Source organism: Penicillium verhagenii (genome assembly GCF_028828195.1).
Source record: "Penicillium verhagenii strain IBT 33310 chromosome Unknown utg000011l_segment0_segment0, whole genome shotgun sequence".
In the NCBI taxonomy this organism is placed as follows: domain Eukaryota; kingdom Fungi; phylum Ascomycota; class Eurotiomycetes; order Eurotiales; family Aspergillaceae; genus Penicillium; species Penicillium verhagenii.
Window position 1 is genome coordinate 735,922 of NW_026643175.1, and position 18,306 is coordinate 754,227.

Here is an 18,306-nt window from a genome sequence, read left to right on the forward strand (position 1 = left end):
GCATGGACATCTCTAACTTCTTGATCCGCTAGAGGAACCCATGTCTCCTTTTTCCTGGAATGTACTCCTAGACTTTGAATGTGACATGCCTATCTATGCCTTTCTGATATACATTCGTACATACTGAGTCAACGCATCTGTAGTATAGTAGTATGTATTAAAATCATCGTCTCTATGAATATGCATTCACTAAAATAAGAAAAATACATGTACACAGATTGACAAGACCAATCAATTGATCGACCTTACTTTCTTTAAATGGAGAATTAGCGATCAATCGGAATTAATATCGTTCTTCCTTAACCTTTCCTCGGCTCCGCAGCACATCATATTCTATCCATCTCACTGTTGGAACAGCACCATCAGGAAGGAAGCGTCCAGGATTCATGACATGGCATCCTTCGTAGGTCATGCAGAAAGGAGCGGCCTCCGAGTCTGCCAAAATCAAGGCAGTGGGCAGTGGGTAAAGCTGGACAGCAGATGCATGATCCCACAGAACTGGCCGAACTGGTAGCGGGAATGGCGAAACAGTCCCCTGGTCTAATATAGTCTTCACCAGCTTCCGAGCTGCGGATGCAGCAGGTGCTATGGTATCTGATTTGGCTTCCTTGCCTCGGTTGGGGAGTTCCGGCACTTGGGAGACCGCGGCAGTTGTTGGTGCATTATCCAGCACCTCGTGCATGGTAGCATCTCCCTCGTCGTTATCTGCCTTGACATTGATCGATGTACGCCTCAGTCTTCCTGAAATATCGTCACGAAAGATGGCAATGTCGTGCACAGGCCCAAACCAAGAGAGGCGCGCCGGGTTTGAAGTCCACAACGCCTCGCCCATCGGTTCTGAAGTCTGAGAACGATCTGTTTCCGAGTTTGCTGTTGCAAATGCACGCTTAATTCGAGAGGTAAACAGCTCGGGTATTGGCTGGCGCGGTATGGTTGATGCAGCCCCAGCAGAGAATGCGGACGCCCATGGATCATTGTCACCGGGAACGAAGACAAAGGATGAATGCTGCAGCAACGCAGGAAACTCGGATAAAACCACCGCGAGGGAGTCGAAATGTTCTTTGTATTCTATGCTCCCAGCTCGGCCACCTCCGTTTATGATCGCTTTCTGCACAAAATTTCCAATCAAAACAAAGGTCTGTGGACGGTCTGCAAGAGCAAGATCATTGTAGGTGCTGAAAACTTTTCGCAGGGCATCCAAAGCCCTCATATTGTCGAGATTGATTTCGCTCATGACGGCCATTTTGAGCCGAGGCGGTGCCTCCATTGCCTCTGGTTCCCCTCGAAGACATCTATCTTGAACCCTCCTCATTCGTGCACCCTGTGCTCTTTCACTCCCAATCCCTAGGAAATCGACCCATCCAAATCCACCGCTTGAGCTCAGCTCCCCATTCCCTTGACGGCTGTTTGTGCCTAATGAGATATCTCTTCGCTCACAGGGAGGACCGCAGATCGATACCCCGACGAAGTGTCCCCCAATGGCACCTCCAACTCCAGAATTTCCTCCTAATAAAGATCCCTGCACCATCTCCTCTTCTTCATAGATCCCATCCACAAGCACAATCATGCCTGGTGCAAACCATGCGCCATCCTCCGGGATCATGCGTGCGTGGCTGAGGTCCAAGGCCACGCTTCCTGTTAAATCTACCAAAGTCAAATCACCAGTTGGGGAAATTGACAGAAGCCCTAACAAAAGATGCGAGCTACCACTTCGGCCCAGGAGGTTCGCAATCGGGGTTAACTTGTACGATTGTTGAGTTGCCAGATTGGAGGACGATCGCTGCAGAGAAGGAACACCCGTAACCCCCAGGGAGCTTTGAAAGGTCTCATTTCGAAGCAAGCGCTGATAGACCAAATTATAGCGATCTCTGAACAGAGCAGTCTTGTGTGAGGGGGGTGGGAATAACGTAGGCTTGGATTTTATCGCCTCGAAGTATTTTTTGTCAACATTGTATGTCAGGCGCGGAAGCTGGAAAGCATCGATAGCCTTGAACCAGTGGCGTGGGTACAGTGAGAGCTTAGAATCATCCTCGTCCGGATCTCCTGGTCTAGCCCCTTCGGTCATGGATTCTGTGCGATCAGCATCCAAGCCATTTCCCAATGACCTTCCGGATCCATCTTGGGGGCTTAGTTTCCCAGCAACCACTCTTCCACCACTCATACCTCCCTCGAGGGTCTGTAGGATTGTTTTCAGGGATGCACCTTTCCCTTCTTCCACGATGACGCCCCCTCCAGCTCTCTTCCAGAACTTGGCCACCTCATCGAAAACTCGCTCTGCAAGCCCTTCCTCTCGCCATCCTGACCCACAGTTCTTTCCCACAAACACTGCTAGGGTTTGCAGGGCCGATGATGAGATGGTCAGGTTGTGCTTGCGAGTAAATGTTCGAAATGCCACTGGTCGAAGCGTAGACGGAGGGAGCAGAATGGGTAAGACAGATGTCTTGGTTGGCGGAGCATGTGTCTTTTGCATTCGAAATGGTCGTGCTGGTGTCGCAAATGCAGGCGAAGAGGAAGGAACTGGGTCCGTAGCCCCCAATTTGAAGCGATCTGGATGTCGCGGGGTGGATGTAGGATCCATGATCGGTTGAATATGAGCGGCTTCTCCTTTTTTGGTTGCAAATATGAGGCAATTGAAATAAAAACGATTATCTTCAGGCTAAAATTTGAAAAATTCTTTCTTGACGGGGAAGAAAAGTTGTCGTCCTTCAAAGCTTGGGCTTTTGACACATGAGATCAAAGTTGTAGATTGTAAAGTAGAGTCTAGACGCGTGACACGTCGCGACCGCGATCCAAGCTTATCGCTTATCGCCGATTGCCTCTTTACTCTCTCTTTCTTCTCTAACCTCTGCTCTGTCTCTTCTTTCGTTTCTCTTCCTCCTTTCCCCAAATTTGATATATCTCAATCAACACAATGGCTGATAAGCAATCAAATTCTTCTGCTCAGCTACCTGCAGCTGTTCAAGAAAAGCGAGATCAGCTGGAAGATCTTATCACACGGGCTACCGCTAAGGATGCGACCAAAGATCATAACAGCGCTTCGGAACTTTACTCGCAAGCTACCGAATTGCAAGCTGAGTTAAATGGCGAACTCTCACCGGAGAATGCGAATCTACTCTATGCGTATGGAAAATCGCTTTACAATGTCGCTGTGAGCAAGAGTGACGTGCTGGGATCCAAGGTCGCCGGGGAGCCTCAAGGTCAACATAATAAAGCCCCTTCCGCAAATGCTTCTTCTACCGGTGCAACTGGTGCTGGTGGGAACTCGGTCCGGGGTACCATCTCTAGCGCCTTGACCAACGAATCTTCGCCTGTTCAAGCGGAGTCCGAAGTCCCCCTGTCGAAGCCCTTCTTTCAGTTTACGGGCGACGAGAACTTTGTCGACTCAGATGAGGAGGATGAGGAGGATGCCGATGCCGGAGATGAAGAGGACGAAGACGATTTTGCCAATGCCTTTGAGGTTCTGGATCTGGCGCGTATCCTTTACTTGAAAAAACTCGAAGCTGTAGAAGAAAGCGACAATGCCAAGGGCAAATCAACCGACCTTTCGACAGAAGTGAAGCATATCAAAGAAAGACTAGCCGACACCTACGATCTCCAGGCCGAGATTTCTTTGGAAGCAGAAAGGTTTAGCGATGCGGTGACTGATCTGCGAACTGCGCTCGATCTACGATATTCTTTATTCCCGTTTGAGGATCCTTCTGTTGCCGAGTGTCACTACAAGCTTTCCCTAGCTCTCGAGTTTGCATCAGTTCCGCGAGAGAACGAAGACGAGGAGGCAGAGGACGACAAGGAGAAGACAGTGGACGAGAAAATGCGAAAGGAAGCTGCAGTTCAAATGGAGCGTGCCATCGAGAGCTGTAAAGTCCGAATGGCCCACGAGGAGAAGAAGGTTGAGATCCAAAAGCACATGGACGAAGACAAGTTGACTGCTTCGAAGAGGAAAATTGCAAATGTCAAAGAGATCATCGCGGATATGGAACAACGGGTAAGCATATAATCTCAATCATCCCCACGCAGAAATATGTATCATTTAGGGCTAGCTAACATACTCTTATAGCTGATCGATCTCCGACGCTCCCCTGTGACCGTTGATCAGGGCAATCAAGAGAATGAAGCTTTTCTCAAAGGTATTCTTGGTCAAATTGTTGGCCAATCCGCCAATGATCAAAAGGTTCGGTTAGACTCTGCCAACAAAGGCGCCACCGATGTTTCCTCGCTAGTTCGCCGAAAGCCTGCAGCACAGCCTGCTTCACAGTCTACTGCATCAAAACGCTCAGTTGAAGATGCTCCTTCTGAAAGTGACTCAAAACGTGCACGTGTGGACGACACTTCCTCCACTAAATAACTAAAAAAAAAAAAAATTTATTTCTAAACCCGATACAATCAAGCATTACTTGAGATTTGGTTTTCGCTTTCTTAATATCTCCTTTCGCACTATCCCTGATAATGCAGGTGGTTGCATAAAAATACCAGATGTTTGAAGAGTCATCATGATTCCTGTCGTCTCTAGAATAAAATCCCCTAGGTATCACCAGAGAGGGATCACCAAGATCATGAAACTTGGAAGACAGGGTAGGCATGCATACGAATAGGGAAAGGGTAAGAAATAAACAAATTACATATGTAATTCTAGCCCGAGTACATATGTTTAGATGTATACAAAATGGATGAAGGGTATGGTAGCTCATCCACTTTATTGTATTCACCTTTTGAAAAAAAAAAAAAAAAAAAAAAAAAGAACAAGAACAAGAACAAGAAAAGGAAGAACAGGAAGAAAAGGAGGAATCAGATATCATCCTGAATATGTCTTTATCTGGTATCTCAAGGCAATCCAAACATCGTGGGTCGCCGTTCAATTTTACGGCTTCTGCGACATGTAGCCAGGCCTGGGCTCCAGATGCCGGCAAAGAGGTCCTCACATTCATCCTCATCCTGACTGTCGAAGTCGGGCTCCAGGAAATCTGGCTCATGTCCACTTTCCTGGTGTGTCTCAAAGATAGGCAGATTCACCTTTGATGGGGATTCCCAGCATGATGAGGTGGTGATCCGCTTGGTCTCGAGAATGAACTTGCCCACCTTATATCGCTGTGATTCTTCCTCGGCAGCGACGTACTTCCAGCCTAGCACACTGCCACAAATTTCACAGCTCACATCGCTGACCGTATGGGCTCCTGTTACTAGCTGCCGTGGAACTGGATGATGCAAAATGGTGTTGGGAAGGGAGGCCGTCGGGGACGAAGATGCGCTGACTGACACAGCTGCCGCCGACTCGGCAGAGACAAGATAGGCACGGCCATGGCGACCTGTAAAACCTTTACTAATGATTTGGAATGTCAAACAGAGCTGTGCTGCACATCCCGTACATTGAAGGTAGGAGACATGGCCACCCAGGCACTTGGCAGTGGGGTCTGAGGAGCTTGGCTGGGAGAACCCCACATTTTGTTTATCAGGGAATGAAGGAAAGAGGAAACGAGGGAAGGTAAAAGACTTGGTTTTGTCTTTTGACGACATATTTTACTTGGTTGGATGGGAAAATGTAGGGTAGGAATTTCTAACAAGTTAGCGTAACGGAATAGAGAAGCTAGGGATGGAAAGCTGCTACTGCACATGTGTAGTATGACAACATTTGAAGCTCGCACAAACGGGGTCGGATGACTTCCTACTACAGGATCACATGTCGACCAAAGTCCGGTAATTTTTCAAATGTTCCTTACATGTATCTGTATGGAAATTTAGATCAAAGTAAACAAAATGCTGGTATTATATATTTGTGGTTTGCTGGCAGATAGAAATAAAAAATAAAAGGAAAAAATTGCGAAATAAGAAGACCAAAAAAAACCCCCCGAAGGAAGCAACTGCTGGATCATTAAGCAGAAGAATAAGAGATAAGAGGGATAACATGAGAACTGCACGGCAGTCACATGTAGATGAAGAAATTCGGGACTAAGAAAAGAGATGAATTCCCAATCCAAGTTCCGCGGGCGTTCTAGACCAATTTGTGGTCCATACGACTAGATTTCAGCGACTAAGAATAGCCATTTAGTGCTCAGCGATGGGCCCAAGTCCCCGCTTGTGGCCCATGGCCCTAGCGTAGTCAGACTGAATCCACACCATCCAAGGCTCCGGACAAGCTCCATTTCGTTGGTCTGTTGGGAACGCTTGACACAGGCAACGATTTGAGAACAGTCAAACGCATCCATTCCCGCCAGTTCGAAGAGGGCTATCAATCTGCATTGAAGGAACGATCAGTTGACATGTAACATCACAAAGCTGGAATATATGGCATGATTGGGGAGGGGGGGATTCCTTACCCAGATTTCAAACCATGATCAAGTGCACCATCTTCGAGGAATACAAAGAGGGTCTGCTCTCCGTCTACATCTGCCACAAACCCACGGTAGATGGCATCACTAGTGTAATCCCACACTTCAATCCAACGGCGGATTCGATCATGGATAGGCCTCATGTCATTCGCCTGAATATTTTGGAACACACCCATTCCTAGCGACTCCTGTGTCATGGCAGTCCCCTCACCAAGGAATGTCGTGAACAGTTTGTCGCAGAAAAGTCTCTCACACTCTTCCGGAATAGTGCGTGTTGCCTCCCCTTTGTACTCGGGCCAATTATTCCCAGGCCAGCTTCGCTCTACGCTGGTGGGAAGATCGAGGGAAGGACTTCGCATTGATGTTTTAGACCCCGAAGGGACCTCAGGGATACCACTGTGCTCCTGTTGGGGGGTGGGGAGTGTGAGAATTTCAAATCAGAACATACAATCACGGGGGGGGGGGGGGGGGGGGCTGACATACCGGCACCCAGGGTACTGCAATAGTGGAAGCCGTGAACCTTGGTGGATGATTCAACGGAGTAGCAGCTGGCCAGGACGGTGGACTCTTGATTAAGAAGTCCGGTCATCTGGCCACAACTACTACTATGATTATTCATAAATTTCGCCATGGTAGATATTTTCTTCTCGATAATTTCGATAAGACGATGAGTAATAGTAGGATTGGGGGTGGAACATAAGGTTGAAAGCGACTAGAAGAAGGGTGGTGATGCTTTGCGGTGTGGAAATCTGGGGCGGGATTTTCTGGAATCTGGAGTGGGGAAAGTCACCTGACCAGTGACTGTTTATATTGATTCAGAATCCTACCATTTGAACTTCATTTCACGGTTGCCTGAAGTGCTTGGTCTTTGCAGATCTGTAACTAAAAGACAACATTGAATATTTATTCTATCATAGTGCGTACCAAATTACTTCACTACTCGACTAGGTAACTACTAAATGAAACCACATACAAGCAAAGTGCCCGAGATTCTAGAAAAACGCAATCGAGAGGGAACATTGAAGGAGGAAAAGTGAATTTGCTCTGGGCTAAGATCTTGGCTAGATTTACACATAGTGTTAAAAATAATAGAGATAGCAGTAGAAGGGGATGGGGGGAGGGAAGAGAGAGGGGGGGGGGGGAGGGAAAGGAAAGAAGCAGGACATCAAGCCCTTCCAGAGGGGGGAGGGAAGCCCCTATAAACGAACAGGCTCGCTTAGAAAGATCAAAAGCAAAGAAAGGAAGAAAAAGAATGCGAAAGAAATCGGGGAAAGGGAGAACAGAGGAAAGGGAATGGAAATGACAATAGCCGCTCTAAATGCCTGACTGCCTATACAAAGTGCACTCAATGCCCCAACGCCATGATTTGTGCTTGTCATCACAGTTCCCGGTAATCGCTTGGTCGCACTCGGCGATTCCTTGCCTGGTGACGTTGAGGATTCACAGGTTGCCGGAAATACGGCGAGTCCTCCTCGCGTGGATAGGGTCCGCTAAAAGTGGTTCGCTGTTGGTTTGAAAAGCCGTTCGCCCCTGGACCTTGAAACCCGGGATTTTGCATAGATGGGGCGATTTGAGCCATCGGAAACATTGACATGGACGGGTCACCATTGAACATGTTGGGAAATCCATTAGACTGATCGCCGAACATACCAGGGTTGAAGGTCATATTCATTGGATTCCAGCCTTGTCCCATGGTGTTAGAGAAAGGATTAGCCATGGCCATTGGGTTCATAAACCCGTTGTTAAAGCTGGGGTCTGCAAATGGAGGCATTGCACCGAATCCATTAAATGGCATATGTGGATTCATGGGCACCTGGGGCCCTATAGTACCCGCTTTTGACGTCTCTTGGGAATTAGTGTTGTGGTTGAGATCTGGCTGGTTAAATTGATCTTCAGATTTTTGTTTCTTTGTCACATTGATATGAGAACTTTCCGATCCCTCAACTGGTTCACTTTCAGCAGGACGCTTCTTCGACTCGGTAGATGTGTTATCTGCCTCTTGATGGGCTGGGGACTGTTCTTTAGGCAAAGAATCCTGGACAGAGTCATGTTCGGGGGTCTCGTTGGCGGTGGGGTCATCCAGCACTACCGATTGCTTCTCTTTTTCCCTTCTCGCCTCCGCCCTCTCCGACTCGTAAGCTTTGCTCTGGGAAATAGCATCGTCATCCGGAGTGAGATTATCAAGCAAGACACCCTCAGTAGCACAGCCAGGGCAGACAAAGTCACTTTCAATCAAAGCATTTGAGATACAGTCATTGCAATAGGTTCTGTGACAACATGGTGTCTTTGTTGGTTCTAAGAACATCCTCTTGTCAATTGGGCATTCCAACCCCCGAGCCTGCAACGCCCTGCTCTCCTCCGCCGCTGCCGCCTCAGCTGCCGCAGCAGCAGATGCCTTCAGTTTTTCTTGGTACAGTTCCCAGGCTGCCTTGTCCGGCTTCGCAATGACGAAATCACCATCTGCATTAACCATGACCCCCGTATTCCTCGATTCATCGCTGGAACCGTCGGGTGCCAAAGACTCTGGTTTATCAACCTTTGTCTGAAGAGATCGTGGAATACCGGTAGATCGTTTTACCCGGTACTTTCCGTCGAATTTGGGATCATTGTTTGTTGGGCAGGCTTGAATCCAGTGACCTGATATTGAAGGTTAGTTGTGGACTGTATTGTATGATATGTGCCTCTCTGCCCCTTCCCCGAAAAGGGAAAAACAAGAGGAAAAAAAGACCCACCTTTCTCTCTACACCGATAGCACAAATACCCGGGGGGTGGTGGGTGGTCAGGGACATTCACCGGCTTTCCTCGGCCTCGACCAAAAGGAACTGGAGTTGCACTAGAAGCGAAAATTAGTACTCTGGTTATTCAAGTATTGGTCATCAGAAAGAAATAAGCATACTTAGCCATCTCTTGCTGCTGTTCTTTCCATTGACTCGCTTGTAGATTGAAGAGGGCGTTGATCTTCTCCTCCTCTGTTTGCGCATTGGTGAGCTCCAAGACATTATTGTTAACAGATTGGGCAGCCCCCGGCGTGGTTCGACTTATGACCGGTTCGGTCCGAGATGCGTTACGGGCATTCACAGGCATTTTCCCCGAAACATAACGAGCTGCACCGCCTTTCCCGGGACGAGCTGCAGGCAATCGACGGGCAATGACCGAGGTAGATCGAGGGATGATTGTGGTATCGTCATCGTATTCTAGAATCAGTTATTAAGATATTATTGCGAGATGAACATCGGTCGCGTAACCTACCTTCTTTGGTGTCCTCGTTGTAAATGGACAACTCGAAGTCAGTCCCATCGCCCAATCTACTTTGGCCGATAATTTCTCGCTTGAGCTCAAAGACAGAAATACCCGTGCCATCGAAGGTGACCCGCGAGGGTTCTTTCTGGGACTTGAATTTGAAATGAACAGACGATGACATTGTATTGAAGTCTCTGTGCAAGTGCAATCGAAAGAAGAAAAAGAAAGAGAGGGAATTGGTCCTCGGAGAATTAGACCTCAAGCTTAAGGAGCAGCAGCGGCATACAAGATGTAAGGGAAGGGTGACAGGAAGTTGAGTGGCAGACCAAGAGAATCTGAGGCCAACTGGCACCGGATTAAGCTCAGCAGAGAAAAAAACGGATAGGGGAAGAAAAATGGCTTCGAAAATCAGGATGCAAGGATATTTAGCGCAGTGAATTTCTCGATCAGTACTGGGCCTATCGATCGGGGGAGGAAAGATGGATTGGGTATGATTTTTCTCCTTGAATAAGGATGGACAAGCAAACCCACTGCATACAAATGAAGAACACTGATGAATACAAGAATTGCCTCTGCTGCTTCACAGAGCTGCCTCCGTCACTTGAAATCAGACCAATGTATCTGAACCTCGTAGAACCCGTAGTGTTTCTGAATCTAAGGCCAAACCATGCCAGATCAGATCTGTGTCAATTAATAACAATACAACAGTTGGATGAATCGGACGTTCCGGAGATGTGATGGGGTGGAGAGACGAGGTTGAAAGAGGGGGGGGGGTGAGGAGGGATGAGGAGGGATGAGGAGGGAGAGATTGAAGTTGGAGTTGGTGGCAAACCGCGGAAAAGTCAGATTATACCGCCTGATTGACCGCCTATAAGCTTATGTCATAAAGCGAGGGGCACTTTCCGAATTAGGAAGCATGCTTCAAGGCCGCCCTACTAGGTAGTCATGAGGTCTTTGTTCTAGAACGCAGCTACTAGTACTTACTAATTTTATGGCGATTAAAAATGCAAATACGCGTTTCCATTATTGCGTGTACGTGTAAAAATAGCTCTTCAATTGCATCTAGACATCTCTCTATATACAGGCAATCAAAATCCAGGTGAAAGCAAGGTAAATAAAGCATTTAGAGCTCGGATTCGAATTGTCGCACCAAGAATCCGTCGTCCTGCAGGTAATTCTTGACTTGGTTGACGGTATATTCTCCGCGGTGAAACTGTATAAACGTTAGCAGGGATGTTCTCTCGTTTTCGCTCAACATATTTTTTGAACTCACCATGCCGGCTCCCAGCGCGGCATCCGTAGTGGTCTTGCTGAAGACCTCTGCAAAATGGCCGGGGTTTCCTGCACCACTTGAAGCAATAACGGGGATTTTAATCGCGGCTTTCACGTCGTTGATGAGCTCCAAATCAAACCCACTGTTGCTTCCGTCTTTATCAATGCAGTTCAAGAGGATTTCTCCCGCTCCCATAGCCTCAACGGCCTGCACCAGTTGTCGCACATCAATATCGCGAGTTTCCCGACCACCTTTGACAGTACACTGATACCAGCAATAGTTCTGCCCTGAAGCATTGGGGTACGCGGTTTTAAGAGTGTGGTGGCTAGTATCCTCAGGTCGGTCCACGTAGACACGCTTGGGGTCCACGCTTACCACCACAGCTTGCTTTCCATAGGCCTGGGAGATTGTCTCAATTGCTGTACGACCACTCAGAGTCTTGCCAGCTAGGTAGAATTCCTCAGCGGCAAAAACTGCATCCGAACCAATGCTGACTTTGTCTGCGCCGGACTTGAAATACATTGTCGCCACATCCAACGCAGGGACATGAGTGCCGTCGGTGTCCACGGTGTCTTTAATACCACCACCGATAGTTAGGGGTACAAACACTGTTTCCGATGTTCGGCGTAGAATCTCAAGCATGGGTGTGTCCACAAGCGGGCAGTTTCGGAAGGATGTGATATTCAAGAACGTCACCTCATCTGCACCTTGTTCGTAATACTTCTTGGCCATATCAACGGGCTTGCCCAGATTTCGGACTTCGCCACCAGCATTTGCTCCGCTCTTTTCACGCACGTCATACTGGTCTCCTTTTGTGACGACAAGATCACCGGAATCATTGGTCCGCACATCAAGGCAGGCAATCACGCGCCGAGTCAGTCCATCTGCCTTGCCCACAACCAACTCCTGGGGAAGTGACTGGAATTGATCACCAGTCAGAAAAGCTCGGATGGCCCGCAGTCCTGCTACTCCGCTCTTTTCGGGATGGAACTGCGCGCCAAAGATATTGTTTCGGCTAATTGCACCGATGAACTCCTGTTCACCATAGGTAGCTGTGGCAACTGACCAGCCATCTTTCTCCAGCACGCCAGGCTCGTAAAGCGCGGCATAGGAGTGTACATAGTAGTACTTGCTTGATGGCCTCAGTCCGCAAAAGCTTTGGTCTTTCGAGGCGGCTCCAGTGTTCAATGCCGAGTTCCACCCGATGTGTGGCACGCTCTTGGTTGAATCATCGAATTTTTGGATGCGGACGGGAATCAAACCAAGTCCTGGGACATTGGGATCTTCTTCAGAGCCCTGGAAGAGTGCTTGCAGACCGACACAAATACCCATGAACGGCTTGCCCGCATCAATATGTTCACGGATCGGGCCCAGAAAGCCGCCTTTCTCGAGTTGCGAGAGACAATGACCAAAGTGTCCGACGCCAGGGAGGATCAATCTCTGACGCATAAGTTAGAATTAGCAAGATATCCATGTACTGGCCCTCGGGGAAGTTCAAAGATTGACGCACATCCGCATTCTTCACATCCTCCGGCGACTTGATCCATTCCACCTCGTATCCAACTTGGTTGATAGCATTTACCAAGGAACGGATGTTACCCGCAACATAGTCCAAGAGGTGAACGGTGGGCATGATGAATATTTCTCCCAGAAAACAAAAGCTGACAACCTTGACAACCTTGGGACACAGGATAAAGAAATGGAGTCATCGAGCCCCTCCAAACTTAACTCGCTGAGTCATTCGTTTCTTTTTTTTTTTCTGCCAGGCAGAATTATGGATCCCGAATACATGTGAGGGGGGATCTAAGTAGATTACTATACATACCATGTAAAATTATTCTTTGAAGGTATTATTCAAAGTACTATGAATCTATAGTATTTGAAGAAAAGAGAGGGAGAGAGGGAGAGAGAGAGGGGGAGAGGGAGAGAAAAAGAAGGCAGTGATTTTGATTTTTCCCCCCTTCATACTAGTATCCATTAGTTCGAATCTCGATTGCATTATCGTGGGGGAGTTGTTCTAGTAATGCGTATATAGTATAGTCAAATAAACTCAAAAGCTCGACGGTACAAGGCTGTAAAAATACCGCAATGTGATCAATTTTATTATTCTACTAAGCTGAGACTCAGGTAAATAAATACCAGGGTGAGAATCAACTTCATATTGGAAATTGTCAAGATAAAGGTATGTCTCTACTTCGAGTCAAACATACGGTCGCCATAAAGATTAGTTAGATCTTTGCAAATATATGAGTCCATTGGATGGCTAGTCACTCCGAATGATTCATGTTAGCACCGAAAAAAAAAAAAAAAGAAAAAAGAAAGAAAAAACTTCGGAAATGAAATTTGAAAGAAAAGAGTGAAAGCTCAAGAATACTTACCGGGCTAAATTGTCGTAAGCGTACACCTGCAGCCTCAAGGATGGCAGCGCTCTGGGTAACAAATGTTAGTTCAAGTTTAGTTCAAGCGCCATGGAGTGCAAGATGATTCATACATCTTTGTCCATGTTGTAACTCTGTGAGTAGACAACTTCTGAGATGCCGACCTGGGTAATTTTGACGGTGCAAGTCAAGCACGGGCACCTAGAATACAAGGTGGTGAGTATAAGATTTGATCTGAAATATTCCCAACTTACGTATCGCAATAGAGGATTGCGCCCTCTCGAATACGCTCCCGACCGGCTTCTAATAGCGCATTTTCTTCGGCATGGAGGCATAGACAGGCGGATAAGCTAACTCCTCCACCATCGCCACGGTTACACCGGGGGCCTAGATAATAGTTTAGTGAGGTTATTTCAAGATCGCTTCCAGTTTTATCCATACATCCACCTTCATTGCAATTGGGAAGATGCCGAGGGGTACCGTTGTAGCCCGTACTGATGACCCGCCGCTCTCGAACAACAACACACCCCACTCGTCGTTTCATACAATTGCTTCTCTGTGCCGCAAGGGATGCCAGTTGCATAAAGTATTGGTCCCAGTTTGGTCGCAGTCGTTGTTCATCCGCTAGATTCAGTGTTTGGAGTGATTGATGAAGCTCGTTCAGAGATGAGGAGGAATTGAAAAGGCGCACTTGGGCCCGTTCTGTAAGGTAGACTCGCCCAATATCCTTTTGGTACAGGTGACGATCATTCCACAGGACGAATTTCTCGAGATCTGGAGGATCCAATTGCCTTCGCTTACATCTATAGCAGATGGGATGTGAGTGATATAACACCTATGTAGTATGTATTGAGACAACGAACCTTTCAGAGAATCGTTTCCAGCGAAGGCTAACTGGAGCATCCACGCTCACGAGAAGGAAAAACGGCCGTAGGAGAAAGCGGTCCAGGGTCGGTCCGTCCGAGATGTCTGTAGTCACCCAACGCTCCTGCCATCTCTTGGTCACAAAGTCTACGAGAGATTCCGCAGTGTCAAACATATATTCGGCTTTAGGCTCTCCGTGTTTTTTTATCTCCGATGCCTGAAGTCGCAGATCATCATCTGGCTCGTCGGCAATGCGATGACGTGAATGGTTAACTAGCTCCAAGAGCTGAAACCCTTGGTGCTGGATCAAGTACTCCGCAATGGCATGCTTGCCCGCACAGATCCCTTGATCATGGTCAGTCTCTCAGCAAGTGTAGATGTGGCAAAGCCAAAATTGTGCTGACCTCCACATAAGCCGATAAGCATTTCTGTGTTAATTGCTGGCCTTGTTCTTCTTTCTCTTCTTTCTTCTCTTCTGTCTTCTTTTTTTCTCTTTTCTTCTTTATTCCACGAGACCCTTCACTTCTCTTTCCTAGACTTCCGAGCGACCCTTTCCTTCCTGCGTCAAGCTTCACAGTAACAAACAAAGGTACAAAAAAGAAGAAAAAAAAAGGACCAAAAATCAAAAGAGAAATGGACGATCACGCGTGTTTTTTTGGCACGCGGACACAGAATTAGGATTTGGTTCGCGTGTTGATATCTCGATTACGTCACCCTCTATCACTACCCCCACTTTCCCCTCTGATATACTACTCCCCTATCACAACACAACCCTGGTCTTAATGTTCTTCTCAGAGCGCACCTAAAAACAATCGATACTGTGAAACTAAGATATGCTCAGCGATCAAAATGCAGTATACACCATTTGTCTCTGATATTGAGCTGCCATTCTACACAGCTCTAGCCTCACACAAGATTAATCATGATAAACTGGACGACTCTGCCCGCCCGGTCCTAGGCCTGTATGAGATTCGCTCTACAGATTCCGCAAATGCTTCCTGTCGAATGCAGATTAATGGGAATGCACTTACAGGCGCAGAGTAAGAGCCCTTCCCTCAAGATATCGGTGGTTGTTTGCTGATCTTTGTCGAGTAGAGCACCCGCCGGGCTGTACCGTGCAGAAGGCATGATCAAAAATGTCAATACAATCGAGGAATATCGCAATTTGGACAAGGCTAGCATGATCCACCAGACTGGAAAAATGGTACGGATTTCCTTTCTTTTTATTCTTAAATTATTTTTTTTGGTGAGATAAATCCAACGCGACTACTATATTGACCAAGAATTATTAGATCTGGGACGCTATTAATGACGGGACTATATTCTCCTGTCCCTCTTTGCTTTCGTCGTTTACCATATTATCCTTTGCCGACTTGAAGAAGTACAAGTTCTACTACTGGTTTGCCTTCCCTGCCCTCCACTCCGATCCGTCGTGGATGGAATCCACATTGCCCCAGCCCAACTCCCATCGGAGCGAAATGACCACAGCATCCCAAGGAGAAATTTTATCACCCGATGACAACTTGGCCCTTGTGGAGGCTGTTCAAACCTGGAGCTATGGTACAGATGACCGACAACGGGGATTTTTCTTGGCTCGGAAGCAAAGAAGATCCTCTGGTTCCTTAACGCAAAGCAAATGGCAGATTGCATGCTTGTCCGAATACGAGAACGGGTTTTTCACTGGTGCCGCACTCAAGGATCGATATGTATGCTTCGCAGATCCATCTAATTATGATACTGCCCCGGGTTGGATGTTGCGAAACCTACTTGTATTAATCAAGCAACGGTGGAGGCTTGATCAAGTTCAAATCCTACGATATCGTGACGTGCATTCAAAGCGTGATCAATCCAGAAGCGTAGTAATCCGACTGGAATTGAAACCGGGATCGGCTCCAGACGCAACGAACCTGACGCAAACCGAGACCCAGCTACCAAAAATAACTGGCTGGGAACGCAACCCAGCGGGGAAGCTAGCGGGCCGTGTTGTCAGTCTCACGGATTATATGGACCCCATTAGGTATTACAGAATCCCTGCAAAAAGCCCTGCAAGCCTGGAAGCTAAATTTTATAAACTTAAGACTGGCAGACCAATCGGTCGATCTCAATCTCAAACTCATGAAATGGCGCATCAGCCCGACGCTCAATCTAGAAAAGATCAAACATACGAAATGTCTTCTGCTTGGTGCTGGTACGCTAGGGAGCTATGTTGCTCGAAATTTGTTGGTAAGAAACACAAACAGAAAAAATACAACTACGATCAACTAAGGAGGTCACTGACACCATACCAGGGTTGGGGAGTAAAAAAAATCACTTTCGTCGACAAAGGCAGCGTTTCATTCTCTAATCCCGTTCGGCAGCCGCTGTTTACTTTCACAGATTGCCTGAATGGTGGGGCACCGAAAGCTACTCGAGCATCTCAAGCTCTGACTGCGATCTATCCTGGGGTAGATACCAATGGCTATGAGATTACTGTGCCTATGGCCGGTCATCCAATCCTCGATGAAAGTGCGACACGAGGGGACTTTGAGACGCTTAGAGGTCTTATTGATGAGCATGATGCTATTTTTCTTCTCATGGATACTCGAGAGTCACGCTGGTTGCCCACAGTCATGGGAAAGGCAGCAGGAAAAATCGTGATGAATGCAGCGCTTGGATTTGATTCATTCGTGGCAATGCGTCATGGAATTTCCGGAGAAGGAGATAAAGCAGCAGACCTTGGGTGCTATTTCTGCAATGATGTTGTAGCGCCAGCGAATGTAAAGTCGGCAACACAAATATCTAATAGATGCATGGCTGACCATTATATAGTCTATCAAGGATCAAACGCTCGATCAACAATGTACAGTCACCCGCCCCGGTGTTGCCGCCATCGCCTCAGCACTTCTGGTTGAACTTTTGGTCTCAGTCTTGCAACACCCAGAGGGTGTTTCTGCGCCAGCTCCCCTCAGTCAACGTGATGAGCGTGGGGATCACCCTCTTGGACTTGTCCCCCATCAAATACGTGGGTTCCTTGGAACATTTGAAAACATCGTAGTCACTGGCAAGAGCTATCCCTGTTGTAGTGCCTGTTCCGAAAAGGTGATAGCTGCGTATCAGGAACAAGGTTGGGATTTTGTGCGACGGGCTTTGAACCAGCCAGGATATGTGGAGGAGTTAAGTGGCCTGAAAGAGGTAGGAGAGCCCAAATGGCAGTGGTCTCATCACCCATGTTGTCTTTGTTCTGACATAATACCAGGTTCAAGAAAGGGCCGAAGCGGCACTGGCGGATATTGACTGGGATGAAGTTGAAGAGAATGAGAAGGCCGAGGACCTGTAGAGCAATATTTTATCACATGGCATCGTGAGTCGGCTCACGATCTGCGATCCAGACCAACAAAGAATGTTTCTTTGGATTCCTACTAGCGGATTTAGCCAATGGGACCAAGGTTCTGCACTCAGGAACAACCCACACTGCGAGATGATTCGGGTTTCAGCCGATGAACTTTCTGAAACAAATCCTTAAGTTGCTTCTCTAGCTCTTTATCCTCTGCACCTGGATAAAATTTACAAACAAAATGACCTCCTGCCTTGAGGACATCCGAGCTGAAATTCAAAGCAGCGTGACAAAGGTCCTTGACCAATTAGCGAAGTCATTCCTTGTGAACTAAGGTGAGGATCAGGAGACATACCATACTGCCGGCATGGTCTCTAAAGTTATTTCCGCTGGTGTTCATCATCCTGTTATAAGGATTACTTAGACTTCGTTTCCAGAAACCAGATGTCTGGAGCCAGGGTTCGCACATATCGCTTAGAACCACATCCGCCGTTCTTTGAAGAATCTTATCATCTTGAATTGCAGAGGCATGTGAATCGCCGGGGTGCATAGGCATTTCAGACTCCAGTGAGCTCACGCCTGTATCACCTAGTTGGAATTGCCGCGGCCTGCCTCTACTGGGGCTGCGTAGAAATTCCTGTATGTACGCTTGAATCTCGGGAGCAAGAAAATTCCCTTGAATAGTAGAAACCCCTTTCGGGGGCTGTGCTGGGATGATATCAACACCCAGAACCCGACCATTCGGCTGGGTTCGGCTGACAGCTACCTGAAACATCGTCAGCGAGTTCCCAATTGAGATAGACACTTAATAAAAACCTGTGACCATGAGCCAGGGGCATATCCCTATTGGAAGAATTCAAGATTAGCTATTCCATCAGTTGTTCTCCAGGGATTGTCCAATGGTAGCAATACCAA

General features: G+C 47.5%; 7 protein-coding genes across 7 annotated transcripts; 2 read left to right on the plus strand and 5 right to left on the minus strand.

The window, feature by feature from the left end:
- Positions 1-283: 283 nt before the first annotated feature.
- On the minus strand, positions 284-2,578 carry N7466_010660 (DNA polymerase epsilon noncatalytic subunit; the record flags this gene model as incomplete). Its single annotated transcript, XM_057170049.1, has 1 exon — positions 284-2,578. One exon carries the CDS (start codon positions 2,576-2,578, stop codon positions 284-286), a length of 2,295 nt encoding a protein of 764 aa, XP_057016658.1.
- A 333-nt stretch (positions 2,579-2,911) lies between these two features.
- N7466_010661 (SHNi-TPR domain-containing protein) lies at positions 2,912-4,345 on the plus strand (the record flags this gene model as incomplete). The annotated part of the gene is made up of 2 exons (XM_057170050.1): positions 2,912-3,985; positions 4,058-4,345. The coding sequence occupies 2 exons, from the start codon at positions 2,912-2,914 to the stop codon at positions 4,343-4,345; spliced, it is 1,362 nt and encodes a 453-aa protein (XP_057016659.1).
- Positions 4,346-4,821: 476 nt separating this feature from the next.
- Positions 4,822-5,511, minus strand: N7466_010662 (yippee/mis18 family protein; the record flags this gene model as incomplete). Its single annotated transcript, XM_057170051.1, has 1 exon — positions 4,822-5,511. One exon carries the CDS (start codon positions 5,509-5,511, stop codon positions 4,822-4,824), a length of 690 nt encoding a protein of 229 aa, XP_057016660.1.
- Positions 5,512-6,011: 500 nt separating this feature from the next.
- On the minus strand, positions 6,012-6,682 carry N7466_010663 (ornithine decarboxylase antizyme; the record flags this gene model as incomplete). The annotated part of the gene is made up of 2 exons (XM_057170052.1): positions 6,012-6,228; positions 6,312-6,682. The coding sequence occupies 2 exons, from the start codon at positions 6,680-6,682 to the stop codon at positions 6,012-6,014; spliced, it is 588 nt and encodes a 195-aa protein (XP_057016661.1).
- A 1,019-nt stretch (positions 6,683-7,701) lies between these two features.
- On the minus strand, positions 7,702-9,744 carry N7466_010664 (cleavage polyadenylation factor subunit MPE1; the record flags this gene model as incomplete). Its single annotated transcript, XM_057170053.1, has 4 exons — positions 7,702-8,960; positions 9,056-9,156; positions 9,220-9,517; positions 9,573-9,744. The coding sequence occupies 4 exons, from the start codon at positions 9,742-9,744 to the stop codon at positions 7,702-7,704; spliced, it is 1,830 nt and encodes a 609-aa protein (XP_057016662.1).
- A 942-nt stretch (positions 9,745-10,686) lies between these two features.
- On the minus strand, positions 10,687-14,504 carry N7466_010665 (histidine biosynthesis bifunctional protein hisB; the record flags this gene model as incomplete). Its single annotated transcript, XM_057170054.1, has 9 exons — positions 10,687-10,776; positions 10,837-12,276; positions 12,347-12,514; positions 13,215-13,265; positions 13,328-13,415; positions 13,469-13,601; positions 13,656-14,017; positions 14,078-14,423; positions 14,483-14,504. The coding sequence occupies 9 exons, from the start codon at positions 14,502-14,504 to the stop codon at positions 10,687-10,689; spliced, it is 2,700 nt and encodes an 899-aa protein (XP_057016663.1).
- Positions 14,505-14,927: 423 nt separating this feature from the next.
- Positions 14,928-17,394, plus strand: N7466_010666 (putative autophagy ubiquitin-activating enzyme ApgG; the record flags this gene model as incomplete). The annotated part of the gene is made up of 7 exons (XM_057170055.1): positions 14,928-15,118; positions 15,174-15,282; positions 15,371-16,095; positions 16,157-16,301; positions 16,367-16,834; positions 16,887-17,249; positions 17,314-17,394. 7 exons carry the CDS (start codon positions 14,928-14,930, stop codon positions 17,392-17,394), a joined length of 2,082 nt encoding a protein of 693 aa, XP_057016664.1.
- Between the last annotated feature and the right edge of the window lie 912 nt (positions 17,395-18,306).